Raw genomic sequence first — 25,426 nt, forward strand, 5'->3', positions numbered from 1 at the left:
CTGTTTGTACTCATATTGTACTCCCTCCCTGTTATGACCCTCAAGCGAGGGTTGACAGTATTAATAAGTAATACATATATATATATATATATATATATATATATATATATATATATATATATATATATATATATATATATATATATATATATATATATATATATATATATTAGTGAAAAAACGGGTAATAATCAGCGCTACTGGAACCGTACCGGTGCGATGGTGTGCAGTGGTGGCGGGTGCCGACGACGCGCTTGTGCAGCGTAATGGCATTGTTGAGCATGTTGAGCAGGAAGTCGACGCCCTCGTCAGCCAAAATGGCCAGGAAGCTGGGCCGGCTGGCGCGGGACGGCGGCTCGGCGTCGGCCGCCGGGTCGCGGACGCCCGACCGCCATGACCACCACCAGCGGCCCGGTGGCGGATCGGGGGCCCTGGGCACTTTCCAAGGGAACACCTGCACGCGGTGCAGCGTAGACCACAATGAGCAATAGGCTTGTCATTTCGCTGCGCCAAGGTATCGCGGTAAAGAACCAAACCCTCTCCAAACAATAAGCTGGAACAGGGCGAGCAAACTCAATATACGTAGGAAAAGACACACGACTATGAATGAAATGGGTAAACGTCGAACAAAGGCGACTTGAAGAAATTCACGAGGGTCCTGACTTGGAGGAATTTCTGCGGTGGGTGTATAATTAATTGGCTGGACACTTTAAAAACTATACTGCGTTCTGCTTATTTAACGGAAGCGCCACTCTACACGACGTGGTTAGCTGGGATAAGCGACTGCGCAGCCCACATCCCACGTTTCGACTCCAGACCGTCTATATGACTGTCACGTCGTCGATGAGAATCATATCCCGGTGCCGAAATGGGTGAAACCACCGAAGTGTCTGGCGAGGTCTCTTGGCTTCTTCTATTCTTGTCTCTCAGGAATCCAGTAGAGTAAATTTGCACGCCCGTATTACGCAAAGCGACGAAGAGGCAGAAAAAGGGTGAGAAAAAAAACTAAATACGACACCAATCGGGAACTATAGCTTTACCTTCCGCAAAGCGAGTAAGCCAGCACCCCAGCGCAAATGTGTCCTTCCCAGCCTCTTCTGCATGTTGGTTGCGAGTGCTGCTGTAGCCGCCGGGACGGCTCAATCATTACGGTGCTCCGCTGATGACCCGAAATACGTCGGTTCCATCCCAGCGGCGGCGGCGATCGCTCTTTTGTGCAGGTGAGACAATAGCGGTCCGCAAACTGTGTGATGGCAATGCATGTATCTTCCAACTTCTTTCAACACTCTACCACTCACAGAATACAAAGTCGACACTCATGATCTTGATGTTTTTCACACTCCGCTTTCATTGTTTTTATCTCCGCTTTGCGCTCTCTTAAGGTAGTTTTTCATGACTTGCAGATTCTAACCCTTTTCCGTTTTTCAAGAAGCCTTGCACATATTAGTGTATATTCTACTTTGTATTTCCCTGCCATTCCATTATTCTCGTCTTGTGTCTTAATTTTTGCCTCTCGAGCTGACTCCTTTTTGTCTGTGCGCTTTCACTCTTTCCCTCAATTTTTATTTTTTCTATTTTTGCGTGCACCTGTACTAAGACCTCATGGTTGTTCCAGGGCTCCTTTAATAAATACTTTAGTGATACTTTGGTGATAGCGGTAGGATCTTCGAAGCAATACCGAGGCCACGGAGAAAGAGTACCGGAGGAGGGCAGAGAATAAAGAAGACGAAGCTGCGCTTGCACGGACGTTCTGAATACGTCACCAAATCAGGCACAGCAATGACGCGCCCTTTGTCTTGCAACTCGGCTAGCGGAGGTGAAAAGAAAAAAAAAACGCGGGCGCCGACCGCGCTTTTTTTTAAGGCCACTTCACCATCCATTGATTCTTCATTCTAAGACTCCACGCCGAAACGCCGTTCACGCCCAAATGTATGTGTTCCGATGCGTACTCGCTGGCTCCAAATTTTAGCGCGACAGCATTGGAGAGCTAGTTGTCGCAAAAATGCCGGCATCGCCGTCGTTGAGTGTGAGTGAAAAATTTATGGTGTTAGTGACCATAAATAGAAGATGCAAATACAATGAGCAAGGATATTTGCTTTGAGCCACCACAGTATCTGTCCTTACGAGCTTCCCTGACTTCACGCAAGGTCCAGTACGTTTTCCTGTGTGTGTGTGTGTGTGTGTGTGTGTGTGTGTGTGTGTGTGTGTGTGTGTGTGTGTGCGTGTGCGTGTGCGTGTGCGTGCGTGTGTGTGTGTGTGTGTGTGTGTGTGTGTGTGTGTGTGTGTGTGTGTGACAGTTGGGAAAGCACGGAAAGATTGACGGCACAAAGCCAGGTAAGAACATTGGTCGTTTCGCTTTGCCCAGGAGAACTTCACCGCCACCAAGCTCACCCCAATAGCACCGCCTGTATATGTCCCTGTGCGCTCTCGATCTTTTCTTGCTACGGTGCAAGCCATCACCTCCAACCTCACTAGAAACTTTGAGGGCAATTACCTACCCGCTGGTGGAGTGCGGCAAAGCACACTTATTCCCGCATTCCGAAAAACCACTCGTGAAATGTTCAAAGTACCCTACTTCGTCACGGCGTGAAAAGCACGCGCAGACACCGAGGAATAGACCGCGAAAGGAATCGCCGCTTATTGGCAACTTTGCCTCCCAAGGCCACGCGCGCACAACATGTGAGCGAGGAGCCAGAGGCGCTCACATGTGCAGGCGCCGACGTCGCCTGCTCAGGGACCATTTAGCAGCTCGTTTGAAGCGCTGTGCGGCTTCTAATTTCGGCAATATCAATTAGTAACAGGCCCCAAAATATATATCACGTCCACCAATAGATGCTACGGACACAAATCTGAAAAATCTTACAGTATCGAAGAGCAATCGTCATTTTTATGCACCACCTCTATGGAAGCGCATAAAAAAGATGGCAAGATGCCGAAAGCGTCATCTTGCGAGCTGCGGCGTAAACCGCATTGCTTCATGACTTCATCGCGTCGCCCTCGCCCGCTGCCGTGGCTTGGGAGTTTCTCCTCTTCCAATATTCTTTCTTCTTTACCGAGGCGATGGCGGCAGGAAAACAAAGCTATCACGGTAATTAGTGCTACCACACTGCCCAGACTGCGATGCTTAGAACTTGTCAAGATCACGCTGTCGACGTGCAGAAAAAAAAATGTAACAGTAGAGCTGTTTGAGCTCGAAGAGAGAGAGAGAGAGATAAACAAACGCTCATTTGGATGGTCCGATTAGGCTCGGTGGATGGCCGATGTTGTAAAAACAAAACTCGGTTGGAACGTGGCACAGAAAGTCGGTATGGGCCAAGCAGCTCGAAGCATAGCATAGCCTTGCATAGTATAGTAACACCGTTTTTTTTTTTCAGAGACCCTAGAAAAATTTTGAGGAAGTTGGAATACAATCACGTACTTCTGAAAATCTAATCACTAACAGCGCTGAAGCCACAATTCTCTATTAAATGCATTCCGAATTTAGGTCGTAAAACTGAGGTTTACACACAAAACTCGCACGCGTGGCATTACTCAGATTTAAATGGGAAATGCGGAGGCCTATAGTATGCTGGATTCTCCTCTTGTCGGTGAAAATCCACATGACATGGGTTTCTATAAATAATGTTTGTGGAATAGCGAGCATATAGCAAAAATACTTAGAGCCTCACTCCATTTGGAAAAAGAGCATTCCGATTGCAATTCGGCATTAGCTAACGCAACAACGATAACAACACACTTGTTACCACACACTGGTGCCAAGTAGACGCGCACGGCTAAGCGTGGTGCTTCAACTGTAGCACAATTGTGCGCGTACGTACAGTAACGTCACAAAAGTTGCCGTCGTACCAGCGGTACCCAAGATGTAGCCCCTGTTTTTCTCATCGGGCCAACAAACTTCCATGATGCCGAGAGCTACACACACAACTGACTGTCAAGGAAAATCGCGGTCTCGTATAGGAAGCCTTCCTGCTCAGCGACCAACAAACGATAGTGCACGTCTGAAGCATTTTCGCTGATGCGATTGCAACTGAGCGAAATCAGGCCTTATCGTCCGATGTGTGGCCACGACGGTTACACAATTTTAACGTTGCAATGTCCATGGAAGACGCGACCGAGACGAAAGCGACGAGACGCTGGTCTTTTTGGGAACGCTGCCATCTGTAGAGAGTGTGCTCCAGCGTCAACCGAAAGAAATGAAAAAAAAAGTAGAAAGACGGGTTGAATCAGGGCACGCCAAGGCGATGAAAGCAACGACAAGTCTTTTTTTTTTTTTTCACAATGAATGCGCAAGTTGGATTAAGAATGCATGGGATCCTAAGGGAGGTTGGGAAAGTGTGAAACCGCGTTCTCCGTACTAGTCGAGCGGCAAGCCGAGTGGTGGCGCCACCATGGCAGCACGCGAAGCGAACAAAAAAAAGTCTTTCAAATTCATTTTAAAGAAGTGTATATTTATAAAACTGAAACATCATAGACAAATTACTACAGTTTTTGTTGATATTTAATAACTCACGAGTTTTTCCTACCCCACAACACTTGTTGGTCAGCTATGACGATGAGTACAGTGTCAAGGCTATGAAAAAGAATTTTTGAAAAGACAATGTTTATTTCAAGTTGGTGACTTTGCATAGTTCAATCAATATGAGTATTGGGTATATTCTGAAATAAAAGATTGCTTCTCTGACCGGTAATATATTTTCTCCGAAGTACTTGTGTAACATTCCTGAAATATAGTTGATTACTGCGTTGATTTCTTACACGCAAAACCAGAATCGCTAAGCGGGTACTTTTATGATGTCAAATATTGAATGCCAAAATTTTTAACCACTACTGTACCTGTATTTTTCTATTATTCTGTGCTCTTTCGGAGCCTTTTTTTTTTTTTACACGGCCTGTGAGGCCCACGGGACGGCTTTCAGCTCTCCCATAGTAGAGTACCTGGTGCCATTAGTGCATACTGCTCAGTGAACGCAAATATAAGGAAAAATAAAATACGACATTACGATATGGCACTCTTGGCGAACTAGTCATGATCACGCTGTCGACGTGCAGGAAGAACTTCAGCTACAACAGCGGAGCTGTTTGAGCTCGGAAAGAGAGAGAGAGAGAGCGAGAAAGAAACCCTTATTTGCATGGTCCGGATAGGCTCGGTGCATGGCCATTCACGTCTTGCAATGCATAGCCAGGAAACCATCAGAAGAAATACTGGGCCGGATTCACAAAACTCAATTACTAAAAAAATTTTGTGCAAGATAAATTTTGTTGCGTAAGTCAATTCACAAAACGAAAAAAAAAGTCGTAAGAGGTCATCGTTGTCACATTGGCCGCTGCAATAAAGCGCGCTGTGACTGCCCGGGAACATGTCAGCGATCGTGATGCAGTTGCTATATTTGCTTACGTCACCGAAAAGTTCCCGTAAGTGGATTCACGAAGCAAATTTTTGCGTAAAGACAGCGTGGCTAAAAAAAAATCCTGAGAGTGATCTGGACCACTCTTAGAAACAATGTGGCTACTTAGAATCTGCTGCCGCGGTGCTATACTTTAGTGCCCTGGCTGGTTTTGAGTTAATTCACGCCCATGTGGGGCTGCCTGATGACTGCTGGTGTGCGTTTTTATATATTTCGGCGCTTTAAGTTTCGTGCGTTGTTTCCCTTGTACGCAGTGGATGGTATTGACAACCACCGTCGCGCAATAAGTTCAGAGTAGCAGTAAGTGAGGAATCCTATTGGGCGTCAATAGCGTAAAATCATACATGTAAAGATTTGTGGTTGGATGAAAACCAATGTGCTACGTGAATGGTCGGTGCATTAGAACGTGGCATGGCGTATCATCAACCATATTTGCCATGTTGTTGTATTGCGCCCCACCTCATCCAATTTAAAGTACAACTCGAGCTCCTTGCCTCATAGGTAGAAACTACTATCAAATAGGTTAATAGAAGCCCATTCCTTGCACGCTATTGGAAATAAAAGTGAGCGGAACTCTTCAGTTAGCGGTTCTAAAGCCTATTCTGTGGTTGTGCTTTAGTGTACTTCGATTGGCTCTAACTGTCCAATGGGTGTGATCGCTGAAATAAAGCTGTCGATACACTCTGGGACGATCTGGAACGGGCGTGTACTTTGTAAACTGAATCATATTAGGGGTGTGCGTGATTACGCATGGAACTACAAAAAAATCAAGCGTTTGCACCTTCAGTATTTAGAAACCAATATGGGTCGTGATATTACGGCAAGCAGTTGAGATAAAATGACGCTAGTCATTTTAAATGACATCGGAAATGTGCAAACCCTCACAATTCTGGAGCAAACCTTGGCTGAGTTCGTCCCTGCGACAATTACCAGCCGTTTAACTTGGCGCACGAATATTGTTCAAAGGCAGAGCAAGCCACTGACATGTATTTTGTGTGACGCAGTGACCACTTGACCTAGGAATAATTGCGTTGCGAAGGCGAAACCCCCGTCGCATGCTCCGATCAAAGCTGACGACAAGCGCGAGCAGACGATGGCTTAGCCGACAGGCGCAGCTTGTGATTGGTTGTGAAGCAATACTCTCAACATCAGCTCACTCCATGACGTTCCCAAAACACTTTTTTCATCTGGAACGCCTGTCGTGTTTGTCATATCACTCTCCTCGCTCATAACATAGAGTTTTCTAATAGTTTTAGGAAACTCTATGGCACATAAGACCAGAATTTGTCGTGCTGTGAAAAATGCACAAGTACTTTCTAAGAGTTCTCAGTTGTCAAAAACAACATGGCGTCGTAAACAGCGTATTGGTATAGCGCACGGAGGAAGGAAAAGTAGGAGAGGGCATGCCCAGCTGGCATGCTACGTGAAAAGTGTGGCGGAAATGACATCATGGCGGCCATATTCACTGGGCACAATGGCGGCGTTGTTATGGTTGCGTGTTGCGCAGTGGAGCTGGTCTAGCAGCGAGCGGCCACGTCTGGCGGCGCCATGTGTGCCTCCCCAGGTCTCGTGCTGAGCCGTGGCGGACAATATCCGCGCTCTGAACCACGTTATTGGTTACACAGTGTTCTCCTGGCAGTTACTGTACTCTTAGCAACGTTTACAAATCCTCGTCCATCACGGGGTTTCAACAGTGCGTAGAACGAGTGCATATCCATGAGTCATGCGGCGGATGACGCGGATGAAGCAATTAGTGTTCAGCGAAATTGCGTTGGGCACCATGATGAAGCGGAACGACGACGAATGCCTTGTAGGTCAGTGACGATTGGGCAGTGCTCCCGCTTGTGACAACGGACGACGCTGTTGAGTCCAGCAAGACGCAATGAGGACCATGTGCACAAATGTAGTTTCATGTTGTGTGTGTACAGTAACAACTTGCATGTGCATATTAAAACACCTTTAGTGTCCCGCTTCATATTTTCTCCCCCAGCATTGCATGTAATCTCAAAGTAACAGCAACGGCGTTCAAGTGTCACTTGCACCGTTCTCAAAGTCACCATGGTCGCAGAATTCTGACACCGGTGAGTTTCACGCGGAACACGGACACAGTGGCCGGATGCTGCGTCGGCCGCGTGGCGGAATGAAACCGTAAAAGACGCACGACCGATCATGTTGTCTGTACAGTTGCTGAATTTATGACGTGAAAACACTCGCCGTTGTCAGTGCCGTGGCGCCACTCGCTTCTCATAGCCCGCTGTGTTTCCACAGCATCGACAAGGGAGCCGCGGCCCGTTTTGATGCTAGAAGCGGAATATTTTTTTGTTCGGCGAAGCAACCATAGGCTGATTTATTTCATTCAAGTAAACGCAATAGTGCTGCCATACATGACGTTGGCTGAATTTATAAAGTGAAAGCTGTTAATGTCTTCTACTCGCGGTGCACGGCCACGGCGTGCCTTCGATGCTAGCCCTGCCACGGCGTGCCTTCGAGGCAGGGCTAGCATTCCCTGCCTCGAATAGTTTGCGCACTTGCACAAGCTTCTCTTTAGCTTATGTCAGCCCATGTAGCTCAGTCAAATCATTAAAAATATTGGCACTGAACCTAAATGTCACCCTCGAAACGCTGCAGGTACGTACCTTCACAGACAAGTTCTCCCAGGCAGTACCATGATGACTTCTTAGCGGAGGTTTTCATGCAACTTCGGGCTTCGCATCTTCATCCTTATGCATTCCACAATCCACTCATCATTGTACTGCATGCCTTTATGCGTCTTTCATCATGCGGCAACGAAGCACCTCTTGACAGCTAGTCGTTGTTTTGGGAAAAGAGACCAAATATTACTTTCGAATGCCTCATTTCGCACTTTCATACGAGACAACTGCTCTTCTGCTTTCGCGAGTCTTTTCTTGATTCTCAACAAATTGCGGAAAATGTTCTTACAGTGCTGGTTTCCGGCATCATCTCTTGCGTTTTGCTTTGCCTTTTTTCTTTTTCTTGCAGGCCTGGTTTTGATCCAGAACCCACGTATTTGCAAAAAAGGCAAGGTTTTTTTTTGTGAGACTGCGCTGTCAACAAATATTTTTCAGAAAAAAAACATGTTTCGAAATAAGTTGTGTTTCGATAAAAACTGGCTTTAAGTCACAACCACCACAAATAGCTGTCACTGAAAGTTTTAGGGGCGAAGCTTCTTAAGACCTCACGATGTCCGCCATCTCCCGTCTGTCCGTAACACGTCTTCATCTGTCTGACATTTTTGAACCATTTCCCACGTAACCTTCAACTTATGAGCAACAGAGGGTGTTGGTGGTAACCGTTTTGCATGTAACCTTGAACTTATAAGCAACAGAGGGCGCTGTGGTTAATTGTAGATGTGATGGCGCTGCTGTCAACGCTATATATATATATATATATAACCACGTTCCATACCACGCATTCTCTTCTCTCATATGAACGAAGACGAACGCAGTAAAGGGCGACGTGCTGAGTATCAGCGTCGCCATCGACGGGAAGCTACCGTGGAGACAAAAGAGAAGGAAGCGGATGCAAAGCTGCGACGGCGACAACAAAGTTCTACACCACAGACTAGGGCTGAGGAAACAAAGGCTAAGCGGGAAAAACGCCAAGCTGACGCGCAGTTGAGACAACTTGAAGCGGATGCAAGGCGGCAATACTGACAAGAAAATTCTACACCAGGGACAATAGCTAATGAAGCTGTGATTATGAAGTCAAAACGTAACCTGGAACTCGAAACCTCATATCAGCTATAAAGAAGAATCACCGCTATATCACAATCGGTCTCAGCACTATCTCTTTGAGTAAAAAAATATATAGGTATCACAACCACAGTCTCAGTACTATCTCAACTTTAATCACAATAATCACCTCCGAAAGCTTCGCCCCATAATTATCTTCAAGCAGCTTGAAATGCAGTGATTTTTTTTTTTTGATGAGAGCTTCAGCCTCATCACTACGCGTGAGTATTTGCTTTGATTTCTCTCGTCCTCTTAGATATACCATTGCGACTACTGATTGCCGTTCGGACAAAACTTTTTCAAAGTATACCGTTTTTTATGAACAGGAGAGAAATTACTCCCTTCACATTCACAGCACGCATACACTACTGTTACTGCTGGCAGAGACGGCACTTTGACAAAAATATTGAGGTTTCAGAATGGATGTGGATAGGTGCATTGGGGGTGCTGATCGAGCTTCAGTGTTTTGTACGTTTTCTGCTTCTGATCCATGGGGTGCGGCGCACTTTTCAGGAACAGAAGAATTATTCTCAGCACAAGATTATTTAATGGCAGAAATCACTTCCGAGGCATTAGCGCTGCGGCGCTTTGCTGGCATGTCTGCATGCTGAAGGCAAACATTTCTTGTTTTTCGTTTTGTTGGCAATTTCGGGACAAGGTGCTTAAGATATTCAGGCAATATGGTGGCCTCCGCATCATATTTGAGGCGCGGTTTGTCGCGGGGGATCTTGTTGACGACGCCGTTCATAGTGATGGTGAAGGCGCGCTCGATAAAACTCTCATCAAAGTGTTTCCCACAAACCACAGCAGTTAGTGTCAGTTTCCTTTCCGCCCTAATTATCTTTCTTTCCCATTCCGCGAGAAGTGCTTCATCTGCTGGGGCTGTGAAAAATGATAATTGCTGTTTGTTTGAACGGTAACCAGTTGTAGAGAACGGTACAGAGCAGGTCCTTTCCTTCGACCACATTGACTTCGTCATTCTATCATTCACCTCATACTTCCCGTTGTGAAAGGCACAGAAACACGACAACTTCTCACTCACCCTTTAATGACGCGAACAACAAACGCACAACCCGGTAATAGCACTGAAAACACGAACACAGAAATCCACGCGACCCCTGCAAATCGGCTGTGCAAAGCAGACGACCCATGTGGTGAGCACCCACACGCTCGGCAGCACCCCTCGCGGCCCCCGCGGGCATTCATCCAAATCTCTGCCACCCTCCTCCATTGAAAAGAGCTGCTGAACGGCACACCAGTCAGTATATTCTAGTATAGCCAGTATAGCCAGTATAGCCACTATAGTATTGGTCAGTACACCTCTCGCTTGAGTTTCTTCAGCGTTCGACTGGATGTATCGTGATTTACGCTGCTTTTTCGGTGCTATTCGGTGGTGTGAAAACCAACGGCAGTGTATCGGTGTACGGTGACGCGTAGCGAAGCCTGTGCCTCTGTGTGTTTATCAAGTGAGCTCGGCTATGGTGGCCATAGCTCGGCGCCTGTGCATCAACGACAACTAGCACTCGAGAAGGCTGCGATGTGTGTTTGTGCACTGGTAACAGTTCAATCGCTTCACTTTCCAGTCTTCAGTGGGGTGCTGTGCGACATTTCCGATTGACAGCGTTTTGGCACGTTACTTGAGTGATCCCAAGTACGTACGGAAACGTATGAACTACGTGCTGTGTTCGATTCTTGATTCGCCACTGGTTAGCCCGTACGCTTCTATTTGCTTGTGAGCAATCTAGTGTTCAGGAGTGAAACGATGTTCGTTGTGAACAGTGGTGCTGTGTTGACGTTTCCAAGAATTGTGAAGAGGCTGTGCTCGTGTGACCGAAAATTGAAAGACAGCTTTGATGACTTGTACCATGTGAAGTTGTGGTGGTGGGGCTTGGCGTTTTTGTTTGTTAACTTGTCACTTCTACTTTTTGTGATAACCATAGTCCGAGCACCGTGATGTGACGAAACAGAGCTGCGAGATGCTACATTCTGTTGTGGATCGTGTTGCTTTGGTAGCGCGCCTAGACTGTTCTTCGTTAAGAACTTAAGAGTTCTATGTGCCAGCTAGAGCCCGTGAACGTCAAGTTTGCCTCTGGCCCTTGAAAAGAGCAAAGATTTCACCAGTCCCTTGCTTTGGCTAAAGTTGCAGGCCAGTACCGGCTAACTGCAGGTTTTAGAGTTGGTCTGGCCACCGCTTTGCACAGCACTAAAACCTTGACACCAGCGGCTCATGGCCAGTTGTTACACTACATGAATGGACGTGCACGCCTGGCCAGCTATTCATTGCTATGTCATCGGCAGCTTCCAGTCTGCAGATGTTCTTTGCCTGTTGGCCCCAGAGCACACTTGGTTTCTGATGACATTGACGGCTACTAAATGATGCCATCGGTGGTTTGACCTGGTGGAACTAAATTTGTTGCTATTCAGGTAGTACTATAACGTGTGCAGCGTTTTCAGCCCAACAGATGTAATGAAAAATTTACTGCTACTGTTATATACATACATATATTATGAAGAGGGGGCAAATACATCAGCAGTTTTTTGTGATTTTATATAGAGCTCTTATTTAATTATTAAGATGGGCCTGTATATTTACCACGTTAGATAGTTGGAAAGTTAATGTGAATTTTTTTCCCTGGAGCAGGTTGCACTTGAGGAATTCATGTTATTTTAAAAAACTAGTTCTATAGACGATTGCCGCTGTGGTAGCACTATACTTCACTAGGACACATATATATTGTGGTATGTAAATCCTGCATGCGGCTTCAGTTTGTTTCATTGTTATTATAGCAGATTTGATCACTTTGACGAAGTGATGGCTCCGTCAAATAAGAATTGGAAGTGGGTGCTTTTAGTGATTGTTATAAATATATCGTCTTCGGCCCTTCACAGATCACAGAGTTTGTTAAGGTCCTGTGATGCATTGGTTGCACATACTGGCACATCAAGCCTCCTCGTGACTTGGAGCACCTGCACAAAACTAGGAAAGACACGTGCTCCCTAAATGTGCAAGTCTATGTCACTGCTGGGACTGTTATCATTCAGCGGACCTGGAAGTGGCCATGAAGCATGCGTGGCATCCTCGTCTGGAAGGACTGTGATCTGCCTGGGAGCTTCGAGGGCACAAAACTGCTTAACGGCTGTTTGCAAGGTTAGTTTTTTAAATACATACGATTACATAAACACCACTCACTGTGCACAAATTGAAAACCCAAGAAAGGTTGCTTGCAGTGTATACCTGCATTATTCTCACACGTAATGCTTATTGAACATTAATAGAAGTAAATTGCGAGATAATTGAGAATGTTGAATGGGGAAAGCTTACAGCTTAAGAATGAAACTCCAATAATCTGATTCTGAACAGCTCGTGCTTTTAAACAAGAACAAATACTTTGATTCCATATTGAGCCCTCGAGCTTTTGAATCACTCTGTGGATAAAATGCTCTGGAATGAAATAGCAAGTAGGTGAAAATAGCCTGGCTGTTCACAAATTGCTATGAGATAGACATACTGCATAAGCCTCAGACGACGTAAGGCCAGTTATTGCATCTTTTGCTTGATGTAGCTTTTTCTCTCTCAGTGCTGTGGCATGTTGTGTTTCAGCCGAACGTGTTCACCACGATTGCATAGCGATATATTTTTTTCTACAAATTTTGCCTGACCTAAGTATGCATTGTTGATCTCTAAAGGTGACGCTCGGTGTGCCCCAAAGCCATGGCTCCTCATATCTTTGTGGCTAGCCTACTTGAGCAGTAGTGCGATGCCGCTAGCACTCATGCGAGCCAAGTCATGGAGCTCTCCTTTAATGTTCTGTGCAGGACACAGCATATGCATCTGGCAAGACACAGACATCAATAATGATGGTGAGTGTTGGAACACCTATAGAAGCCCCTCGTGTTTGTTGCGTGTGATTATTTACCCCACTGAAGTGCATGTTCGAAAGGTTTTCTACGTGTAGAATAACAGATGTGAGTAACAAGCACACTCATAATCCACAAGTGTTTTGTGTCTTCTGGACTGCCCATTTGCTCCTATACGCTGTATGGTGAGCTGGCAATGTTAGATAGCTTTGAAGTTATGAACATTAGCTGTTGTCTTGTAACGCAGTCTAGCTTGCGTTCCCTAGAGAATTTATTTGTGGTCTTCTTCTCGCTCCTTGTGTAAAGCCAAAATAGATGATAGTTTATTGGCTTAGTATGCCGGGCAGAAGTTTTATACATTCATATATAACATCACAGCTGTGCACTTGTATAATAATAAAATATATTTTCAGTCTTCACTATTTGTGTGTGTGTGTTGAGACTTCCTTTCTTTTTATTTTTTCTGCATACTTGTCATCGGCTTCTGAAAATACGACATCTGTAAATATGAGCACATATTTAACACCTGTACACTTTTGCATGTAGCATGGTTGTAACGATGATCTGTATTTTTCCATGTTCCAGCAGTAACACGGGATCAGGTGCTCCACGGTCATGTACGGTGTATCACGAACGCAGCACGGAAGACCAACATGTAGAAAGTCACTGCCAGTGACTGTGTTCGTCTGCTCAAAGCTCGCGACAGAAGAAAGAGCACATTGTGATGTCTGCAGCAGCTTGAATTGTATACATAGTAACATTCTGAGCAGCTGCAGTTCCACTTCTTAGCAGTTCATTATTCAACAGTTCCTTTCGCGCTTGAGCATCCCAAATTATTTAAATTTTGTGTAGAAGATACCAAACTATGACACTAATGTAAAGGCTGGTGTAGTGCTAGTGGGCAAATAAGTTTGAGCTGAAGTTTTTAACATGCACGTTAATCAAAGCGCTTGCGTGTCTCTGCATTTCACTGTCATAGAAATCAGCATCCATGGTCGGCAATGGTAACTGTGTTTGCATTCTTTGCAAACACAGTTACCATTCTCATGGCTATACAAAAAGTATAGCCATGGATGCGGTAATCTTGTGCTTAGTCAATATAGTCCTTCAGTATACACTCATTTGTATAGCACCAATGATGTCATGTGTGTATAAGCTCTGGGAAGTGCTTTTGTGTGGATTATTTCATTTGAAAGGAAGAGGATCATCACTATTCATAGTATATCTAGCACTAGGTTTTAGTACTTGTGTAATGTTATCCCACTGGCTGTCTGTCCTTGAACAGTCTACTTCTCTGTTTCTACTGTGTAAATGTAACTTTTTTATATAGTATTTGCTTGGATAAATTTGTTCATAATGTAATTGTATACTATGCAAATGATTTATTAACTATGCATCTTTCCAGATATTAAAATTTAAAGCATTTATTTTGTTTTTTGTCACTATAGCTTTCATTTACTTATGCTTTTCTAGGTGCCTGTACTATTGTTTAGCCCTACAAGGGTACTGGTTTACTCTAGTATTGAAGTTGGCATCTTAAAACAGGTTTATTAGTGGAAGTAACAATGTGTTTATAACCATTATTACTATTCTCAGAGGAGCTGTGAAAACTTTATGGAAATGTATTTACATCTTTTACCTGTGTCAAAGTAAATGTTCTTATGTTTTTTATTGTGGTCCCTGTTTCATGTAAATGAGACATAACTTGTAGTGGCATAGTATTAGTTGTGAGTTTACACATATGTGCTGAGGAACATTGCAATCGAGGCCAGCAGCAAGACATACATGTAGTGCACTGGAGCATCACCTCACATACTTAGTGTACAGTCTTTTCCCACCAGTCAACTGAATATTTTTCAAGCAGACTAACAGACAGTTTTATGGGAACTGTCTTGATGAGCAAACTTTGAAGTTTGCTCATCAAGACAGTTCATCAAGACAGTTGAAGTTACTCATCAAGATAGCACATCCCAAAAATAAACCACTTCCCAGCAATATAAAAACATATGGTCTATGGTTTCTGGGATCTTACACATTATGCAATGCGTGCCCTAAGGCAAATAGCATCATTTACCCTCCAAAAAAGTTTTCATAGGCAATGTACCAGCATGCAACTTTTTGCTCCAGGCTGCACATACATTTTCTTCACTTTCTTCAAAACGTTTCTGCCTGGGTCTTTGCTGTACAATGACCTGTACAACGGCTCAGGAAAGACAATGTCGCATAAAGCGAAATACAGTTCTTTTCGTTTAACAATCTAAAGGTATTCTCTTGAAAACCGTACACTTAAAAATCTCATACTAGACAATGTTTCTTTGTAATAGCCCCCTATCCCTCCTACACACTCTTCGGTGGACACATCATATTCCGGCAGATGTCTGCCTAGTCGCAATTGACATAGGGTACGCAGGATGGGATCAGTGACGTCTCGAAAAAACAAAAACCTATTAACTAGCTGCCGTAGAAATAGGTGACCGAACCCAAGCCCCCGTCTTTTACTCTTCGGAGCAAGTTAGTACGGCTGCAGCGTTCCCATCCTGAGGCCCACAAAAAGACAGCAAATATTCTGACGAACTTTTGCACATTCGTCCTTGAACATTGTAGTACCTGCACGACGTACCACAGCTTGCTTATAAAGAATAGGTTGCAAACTGTGGCTCTGGCAAAAATCGACAACGCGCCTCCTTTCCACTTCGCTTTTCCCTGTGGTCCACTGTTGCAGTGCTTGAGATGAGAGCTTGCCACTGCAGCATTGACCCTGTTGCTAATATATCGTCGATTCTTCGAATGACGCCAAATGCAAAACGTCCACTGAAACTTTGTCAAAAATAGAAAAAAAAAAGATTAGAATGCGTTTGCCCAAGGTTACTAGAAGGTAGAAACCACCAAGTGTGGCTGTATAACCGTGCACTATTTATCTAGTACATTGCTGTCGTGATGTTCGGTTAGTCGGCTCTAATGTAGGCTACCTTCCCATAGTTTGCCCAATATAAATAAAAAAATGAAGATATATCGGCGTATGACAACGCTAATCAACTATTCTGAATTAATTGTCACTATAGTGTCACTTTCACAAAATGAATACTCAGTTTTTTTCTATTACCGTTGTTTAAGAAAGATTCAGCTCATTAACACACAACTGTCCTAGTTGATTCTCACATCTAAATACAGTCACACTTCAACTCGCTTTCTGTATCGCTGTCGCCCCCATAAAACGCGTTCTCCACTTTTGTATGCTCTCCAAGCATCCGACGCTGCTTTGCGGAAACTTTCCCTGAAGTTCGCTGGGCCAGAAAATTGTCTTTAACATCTATCTCTTCGATTTCAGGCTTTCCCGAAGACGAAACGAGAGCCTCTCTCTCTTTTTTCCCCGTCCTTTTCACGCGTGTGGTAACGTATCTTGACTTCAAGACTCGTATAGACGTCCCTTGCTTTGTTTGCTCTCTCAAACGCCACTGGACGAAATAATTGCACCGTGTTTTGTGAAAAGCATTACCACTGAAACACCTCCCGACGAGTATCCCTCGTTTTACATAGACACATATCTAAGCGTAAGCGTATGCACGTTCTCGCATTCGGGCTTTATCAAAACGCTGCGGTGCATGGAACCTGCGAAACCGCGCTCACAATTTCATTTTATTACTACTGTTCTATACTTCTGTAGAATTTGTCACAGGCACAAAAGCCGCTCCTGTGTCTTGTAATAAGATTAGGTTAAGAAAGGCAGCTTTTTGCGTCTAGCTACAAAACATCCTTACGTTCACCACTATATACATGTGGATGTCGTACAGACTGCCGACCAAACGAGCGTATGATTTAATCGCAGTTTTGACACTTCTCCTCTCTTTCTAGTTCTCCAGTAGCTATTTATGATGTAGCGCAGTTCAAAGCGCTGCTTGAGTGAGAAGCTGGGTGGATCCGTGCAAATTCTTATTGACATATGGGGGGAGGGAGGGGTCGGCAGGCTCTTAAAACAGTGAATGTATCGACGCAATTTTAGCGTACCTGCATATTCACTCGTGCTCTGTGGCGCTTAGTAGGTTAGAATACACTGATAAAGGCTCAGAAACAATTTAAACGCGCTAAAAACGAGAAATTGCACGCTTTGGCGGGCTACGGCGCACGCTCTCCCAATTCAGACGCTTCTGAGATCTTCAGTACCATAGGACTACAGCGCCGCCGCTACTGTCACCCACCGGAGAATCAGCCGAGATGCAGCGCGGCCGCCTCGTTCCCTCCACTGCCCCCTTCTAGTACACTGAAGCAGCGGCAAGTGCACATTTTTGTACTGCTTTGTTGAAAAAAGCACCTCTCAGTGTAATTTCAGTGCCTTAAAAGTTGTTTTTTTTGTTTATGCTAACCATCACTGTACCGGTGACAAGCTACGAAAGCCATGAACGGTAAGGAAACTAATTTTATCGCACTGAAATGATCTGCAATGATTTCATGCTGCTCGGGGGTATACTGTCAGTTTGGCTAGCACATCACTCGTTACAGAAAACAGTTTTCATTGTATGATACGTTACTGCAGATAAAAATCACCATTTTGAAGATCTCAGGGTATGTGGATGAATGTAGCAGTGTGATAAGAGTTCATTTCGGGATCGCTGCTTCGGCCGACATCGTCTGTAGATCGGCATGAAGCGCTGCAGTTATTGAGCACGTTGATATCTTTTTTTTCTAGCTTTCAGCGCGCTATAAGATGCATTTCTTAGTAGAAGCGAGATGCTCATTTGAACGCTGATCTTGATCAAGCTGCGCGGCACGCTGGCACATAATTAATACAGCCAGACAAAGACGGCACCGAATAATCGAAACACTGCGCTTGTTTAACACACTTCTTCCTTTGGGTGCCATCCTGGCGCACAGTTTGACCAAGATAAACGAAAATGAACTCGTCCAGCGCTTCGTGTACACTCACTCTTGAGTGAAGCTTTCGCGTTTTGTTTTTGTTTTTTTTTTGTCATATATACGGGTGCAATGGCTGGCGTTCATCATTTGGCAGGTAGATTTCGCCCGCGCGTTCCCATAATATATTTATTAGGTGCGCCTGCGCGAAAATTTATTTCATAATATAATATCCGCAGCAAATTTGTGCGTAAGCTTTTTTATTGTGGAATACACATGTACCGGTGATAAAATGGTTTTCGCACACTATGGCTTCCTCAAAGGCTACCTGCCACTGTGGCTTTCTTCACAGCCGCGGCCCACCTCATTTTTTATTTTTATTTTTTTTTCATTTCACGGGAATCGATACCTGCGTTTACCTTTCACGCTCAAGTTGCCCCGCCGCGGTGGTCTAGTGGGTAAGGTACTCGGCTGCTAACCCGCAGGTCGCGGGATCGAATCCTGGCTGCGGCGGCTGCATTTTTGATGGAGGCGGAAACGTTGTAAGCTCGTGTGCTCAGATTTGGGCGCATGGTAAAGAACCCCAGGGGGTCTAAATTTCCGAAGCCCTCCTCTACAGCGTCTATCATAATCATATTGTCACGAGCAAAACAAGACCTACAGCCAGGAGTTCACCTGAACAAGAGACACGAAAATGCTCTCTTCTTCTTCGCAGCCCCAAAACAAATAAGCCACAGCGGCTCGTTCATCAATGGTGCCATTACCCCCTCTCCCAAGAAGCATCGTCTCGATGCTGTACATGAAGGCAAAAAAGAAAATGAGATAAAAATTACCATGCAAGCAAAATGAATGGCGTAAGGCGGAATAACGTAGTTGGTTGTGGAGTGAAGAGTTAAATGAAAAATTAAAAAAAAGGAAGAATGTAAGAAAAAGACGAAACAAAAAGAAAGACGCGAAGTTACCAATAAAGTCAGTCGCTCACTGGTGATTCCAAGCGTGAAAAGTATGGTTTGAGCCGTGAAACGTGAATGACTTCAGTTTGCGGGATGAAACGAGAACGTCTCAAAGTGCCTTCTGGGAGAACCTCGTAACTGACGTCGCTGAGACGTCGTACGACCTTGTAAGGGCTGAAGTTGCGGCGAAGAAGCTTTTCTGAACGGCCACGCTGTCGAATAGGGGTCCACACCTAGACTTCATCACCGGGCTTGAAAATAACTTCACAGTGACGAAGATTGTAGCGGCGCGCGACTGCGGTTTGGTGATGTTGAATACGGTGACGAGCAAGTTGACGGGCCTCTTCTGCGCACTGCACAAATTTGGCGGCATCCGTGCTATATTCCTGAGTTGTCGGGCAGGAGCATGGCGTCGAGCATCGTCGTGACCTCGCGACCGGGAAAGGTGTGAAACTGGTACTTTCTTGAACAGCAGTGTTATACGCAAATGTTACGTAAGGAAGTGTGGCGTCCCAGTTCTTGTGATCGATGTCCACATACATTGACAGCCTGTCTGCAATTGTCCTATGGAGTCGTTCAGTCAGCCCGTTTGCTTGCAGGTGGTGAGCCGTTGTTTTCCGATGTTTCGTGCAACTTAATCGTAAGACTTTTTGCAGCATCTCTGCGGTGAAGGCTGTCCCACGATCAGTTATGACGACAGCTGGAGCGCCGTGACACAAGACGATACTGTTAACGAAAAATTGGGCGATGTCTGCTGCGGTGGCTTTTGGAAGTGCCATATTTTCACAGTAGCGTGCTAAGTGGTCGGTAGCGACCACAATTCACCGGTTTCCAGATGAACACGTGGGGAATGACCCCAGCAAACCCATGCCAATCTGATGAAAGGGCGTCTTTGGTGGGCCTATTGGTTGCAGTAGTCCCGCTGGTCGTAAAGGTGAATTCTTACGTCCCTGACAGTCGCGACATGTGTGAACGTAGTGCTTCACAGTCTTTGCGAGACATGGCCAATAGTATAAGCGTTGAATCCGTTGCAGCGTGCGCGTATAGCCGAGGTGTCCGGACGATGGCTCATCATGACACGCACGTAAAATGTCACCACGAAACGTAGTGGGCGCAACAAGCAGATACATAGCTTGTGTAGGATGAAAATTTTTTTCATAAAGGACTCCATCGCGGAGACAAGAGGAGGATAGTGCGCGTGCAAAGCTTCGAGGAGGGTGGGAATGGCGTCCTTCCAGGTAGTCAATGAGCGGGATGAGGTCCGAGTCATGAGTCTGTTGCTCAGCCAAGCGGGTTGCTGATACGGCAGAAAGAAAAGTGTCGTCGTCTTCAAGGTCAGTGTTGGCATTTTCGACCTGTGCACGTGAGAGACAGTCGGCGTCGGTGTGTTTCCACCAAGATTTGTGGACGATGGTGACATCGAAATCTTGTAGCCGAAGGCTCAATCGTGCTAGACGACCTGAGGGATCTGAGATTTGCGAGCCAACAAAGGGAATGGTGGTCGCTAACTACCCTGAATGGGCGGCCATACAAGTATGGGCGGAACTTTGTTATGACCCAGACAACAGCGAGGCATTCCTTTTCGGTTGCAAAATAGTTTTTCTCCGCTGGGGATAACGTTCTGCTCACATAAGCGATCACGTGCTCTACGCCATTATGCCACTGAACTAATACCACTCCTATTCCTACGTTGCTGGCGTCAATGTGTATTTCATGTCGGCACTTTCGTCAAAATGGCCCAGTACAGGCGGAGCCTGGAGGAAGTTTCGGAGGGTGTCGAACGCCTGGAACTGATCGGGACCCCAAACAAACGAAACACCGTCTTTTGTAAGCTTGTTGAGAGGTTCAGCAATCTTCGAAAAGTTTTTGACAAAGCGCCTGTAATACGCACAGAGCCCCAGAAATCGGCGTAGGTCGCGCTTATTTGTGGGCACGGGAAAGGCGGCAACGGCGCGGGTTTTCTCCGGATCTGGGTGGATGCCGGCATGACTCAGAACGTGACCAAGGAACCAGTTCTTCATATTCAAAATGACATTTCTCGGGTTTGAGAGAAAGCCCCACTGTACTGATTGCCTGAAGAACTGCCTGAAGGCGTTGGACGTGTTGTTCAAATGTGTCTGCAAAGACCGCGACGTCATCAAGGTAAACAAGACATGATTGCCATTTCAGCCCCGTGAGAACCGTATCCATCATTTTTTGGAAAGTAGCTGGCGCTGAGCATAGACCGAAAGGCAACACTTTAGACTCGTACAGGCCGTCGGGAGAAATAAACGCCGTCTTTTCGCGGTCGCGCTCATCCACTGCGATTTGCCAGTAGCCGCTACGCAAATCTAGGACCGTATACGCAACTGCATTTTTTCTTGTATTACCCACCCCCTATGCAACGCCTTTATGTGCCCTAAGGGTAACCGAAATAAATAAATAAATAAATAAATTCATGGAGGAAAAATATTTAGCGCTGCGTATACGGTCCAATGAGTCATCTATCCGGGGTGGAGGATAAACGTCCTTTTTGGTGACCTTGTTCAGTTTACAGTAATCAACGCAAAAACGCAGCGTACCGTCCTTCTTTACTAGCACAACTGGCGAAGCCGAGGGACTGGTTGATGGCTGGATGGCGTCGTCCTGAAGCATCTGCTGGACTTGGTCACGTATGGCGTCTTGCTCTTTTTGTGACACCCTATAGGCATGTTGTCGGATGGGTCTCTCGGTGGGTTCCGTGATGATACGATGCTGAGCAAGTGGTGTCTGTTTAACTTTTGACGTAGTAGCAAAGCAGCCTTGAAATGAGCCGAGTATACGTAAAAGGCTTTCTCGTTGAGCCGAAGGTAGGCTCTCGTTTACGTCGAGAGTGCTCGCGATAGCCTCGTCAGGGTGGCCATTCGATGAAAATGAAGCTAACGTAGACGAACCATCGGCATCGGCAAGTTCTTCACCATATGCAATGGCAGTGTGTCTCGTTAGGTGACGATATTCGTCGCTGAAGTTCGTGACCAGCAGGTGAACATGCCTGTTGCTAGGCTGAATGATTCCTCGGGCAACACAGATTTGTCGTGAAATGAGGAGAGACAAATTGGCCTCTGCAATTACCGCGTCAGACACGTCCTGTCCCAATTCTACTTTGACAAAGAGGCTGCTTCGAGGTGGGAGAGTCAGAGAATCGTCGGTAACACGGAGCGCTCTTTTCCGGAATTGTGTACTGTCAGTTGCAGCGCAAAAAGGATCCTCGAACGACACAAGTAATTCACGGAGGTCGATTACGGCGCCGTATTCACGAAAAAAGTCCATTCCTAGAATGACTGGCCGAGAGCACATGCGCAATACGAGGAAAGAGCCCGCAAATGTCGACGTACGTATTCGAATGCGTGCCGTGCACATACCAGTAGGCATCACCAGATGGCCACCTGCCGTCCGCAACTGGGGTTCTTGCCCCGGTGTGGTAACCTTCCTCAGTTCAGATGCCAGTGTGGCGCTCATTACGGAATAGTCAGCACCGGTGTCGACGAGGGCGTTGAGAGCATGATTGTGAACGAAGACAGCGATTTCATCGGAAACGATCTTTCTGCTGCCGGAGAACACTGCAAAACCTGAATGGTCTTCGTCTGGTCGTTGCATCGAAATAGGGTCTTTTACAGTTCACCGGGCTGCGACTTCACCCCCAGAAGTCACCGTTCGTAGTTTCACCTGCGGAGACTTGGCACCGGCTCCTGAAAGGTGCGGAAGACGATGAGGGCAAACTGGGTGACGTAGACCGGCGAGGCGATGGTGATCTCGACTGGCGGTGCTGAATAGTCGAAGGAGTTCGCTAGCCCGTGAGATAGGATTCTATTTCGCGGGAGCACTCACCGTAGCGTGGGCATCGAGCATCAGGGTGGAAGCCGCGGAGACCTAGTTGCTGGTATTGACAATTCCGGTATACGTGACCCGCTTCGACGCAGTGATAGCAGAACGGACGGTTATCCGAGGTGTGCCACGTGATTGCCTTGCAACCACTTTGTCTTGAGGCAGACGGCAGATAAGTGGGTGTGTTCGGCAACCTTGAGCCGAGAGGCGGGCTTGAACCATTGTCGTGGAATGGCTGCATAGCCTGGTACCTTGGCCGCATAGCAGGATCTGTAGCCGGTGGCACAGGGGATAGCAATGCCGCTGCGTATGTCAGGACTGAGCCTCGGAAATTGGTGGGTCGATTGGGGCCAGGGGTGTGACGGCCTGCTGGACTTCTTGTCTGATTACATCCGTGAGGGCTGACACAGGTGGATGGGATCCCACTGCCTGAATCTGTCGCAATTCGTCCCGAACGATACTTCGAATGAAATCTGCGAGGGCCTGTCTCTCGCTGTCAGAGCCGATAGAGCATGCGGTGGCCGGGATCTGGCGTTCGTATATTGACGATCGCTGCAGCAGAGTACGTTCCATCGTGGTTGCCTCACTGATGAACTGGGCGACTGTCGTCGGTGGATTGCGCACGAGCCCAGCGAAAAGCTGCTCTTTTAGTCCGCGCATCAAATGCCGCACCTTCTTTTCCTCCGGCATGGCAGGGTCCGCGCGCTTGAAGAGCCGAAGCATGTCCTCGACAAACATGGATACTTGTTCGTTCGGCCGCTGGTTTCTGCAGGATATGGCTTGTTCAGCCCTCTCCTTCTTCTCGGTGTTGCGATAGGCTTTACGGAGCTGTCGGCTAAACTCTTGCCAGGTTGCAAAAGAGCCCTCGTGGTTCTCGTACCACGTCTTCGCAGAATCCTCCAAGTAGAAGTAAACTCGGCGCAGCTTACGAACATCGTCCCATTCGTTGATACTGGCAACCCGACCAAAGTGGTCGAGCCAGTCATCCTCGAAGATGTCTCCATGGAACGCCTTTAGTGTCTGTGGCGCATGAAAAACATGCGCGAGAAGAGAACCATGGGCATCGCTGGTTTGGGCCACCTGGCTTGTCATCTCAGTTGCCATCTTTATGGGTGTGGATGCCAAGGGACCGAATTCAGTGGGTAACCCACGCAGGCGGCGGCTGCTTCTTGCTCTGGGAGATGTAGCTGTCTCCAAGATGGCCGAAACAGCCGACGTACACGTACCCAGCGTCTCCACCAGTAATGTCACGAACAAAACAAGACCTACAGCCAGGAGTTCCCCTGAACCAGAGCAACAAAAATGTTCTCTTCTTCGCAGCCCCAAAACAAGTATGAGCCACCACGTCTCGTTCATCAATGGTGGCAATATGGTGGTTTTGGGACGTTAAACCCCATATATCAATCAATCAATCACGCTCAAGTTGGAGCAGCCAACGGCTGAATGGTTTATCAGGAAAAGGATAAGCGGGCGTCCGCGCACGAATGCCGAATAGTATTTGGCGTGCGGTTCACCGTCGTCTACTCTTCTCGAACCGGAAGCCAGTAGCAGACGGTGCATCCCACAAGCCCTCGCTCTTTTACTGGTCACCTAATTGATTCAGAATGCATGGGTTCCTATGGAAAGTTGGGAGAGTGTGAAACCGCGTTCTCCGCCAACGCCTCCTAGATTTTCCTTGCCTGCCGGATTATCGGTGGTGACTTGGGAAGCGGCGGTCGTCGGAACGACGGCAGTGGCGTCATTCAAGTAGGGGTGTCTTCAAATGGGTTTTTACGTTTTTGGAGCTTATATGCACAAAAATAACGTAAAAAGTTTTAAAAAGGCGTAAACGTCATTATAATTAACCCTACGTAAGTGACGCTGTCATTCAGCAAGCAACTTTTTTAATACAAGGCGTCCTCTAAAATTAGTAGTAAACGCTGAAATTGCCGATCTCGAAGGCCGAGTACAAAAACCCTTATTTCTACGTAGGCAGCGCCGCCATGGATGACTGCCGTTTCGCGCTCATCCGGCAGGCACAGGAAATTTAGGAGGCGTTGTCTCCGCACTAGTCAAGCGGCAAGCCGAGCGGTGGCGCCACCGTGACAGCACGCGACGCGAGAAAAAAAGCCTATCAAATTGATTTTAAAGAAGTGTATACTTATAAAACTGAAAAATCATAGACAAATTACTACAGTTTTCGTTGATATTTAATAGCTTACGAGTTTTCCTTCCCCACAACACTTGTTGGTCAGCTATGACGATGAGTACAGTTTCGAGGCTATGAAAAAGAATTCTTGAAAAGACAATGTTTATTTCAAGTTGGTGACTTTGCATAGTTCAATCAATATAAGTATTGGGTATATTCTGATATAAAAGATTGCTTCTGTGAGCGGTAACATATTTTCTCCAAAGTACTTGTGTAACATTCCTGAAATATAATTGATTATTGCGTTGATTTCTTACACGCAAAACCAGAATCGCTAAGCGGGTACTTTTATGATGCCAGAGAATTGAATGCCAAAATTTTTAACGACTACTGTACCTGTATTTTTCTATTATTCTGTGCTCTTTCGGAGCCATTTTTTACACGGCCTATGAGGCCCACGGGACGGCTTTCAGCTCTCCCATAGTAGAGTACCTAGTACTCTGAATCGTTAGCCACCTTTTTTAAACACACAAGGAACGCAGTGCCATTAGTGCACACTGCTCAATGAACGCAAATATAAGGAAAAATGACATGCAACATTACGATATGGCGCTCTCGGCTGCTATCAATTATTGCCCA

At 46.2% G+C, this 25,426-nt stretch overlaps 1 protein-coding gene across 2 annotated transcripts in view; it reads right to left on the reverse strand.

Moving 5' to 3' along the window:
* LOC119175883 (uncharacterized) overlaps positions 1–25,426 on the reverse strand; it is a 766,025-nt gene that overhangs the window by 297,215 nt on the left and 443,384 nt on the right. For both annotated transcript variants that reach the window (XM_075876430.1, XM_075876431.1), the window contains one exon: positions 213–454. In XM_075876430.1, the coding sequence (XP_075732545.1) occupies positions 213–454 (242 nt within the window). The remainder of the gene's footprint in view (positions 1–212; positions 455–25,426) is intronic.

The sequence above is a fragment of the Rhipicephalus microplus genome, chromosome X, assembly GCF_043290135.1.
Source record: "Rhipicephalus microplus isolate Deutch F79 chromosome X, USDA_Rmic, whole genome shotgun sequence".
NCBI lineage: Eukaryota > Metazoa > Arthropoda > Arachnida > Ixodida > Ixodidae > Rhipicephalus > Rhipicephalus microplus.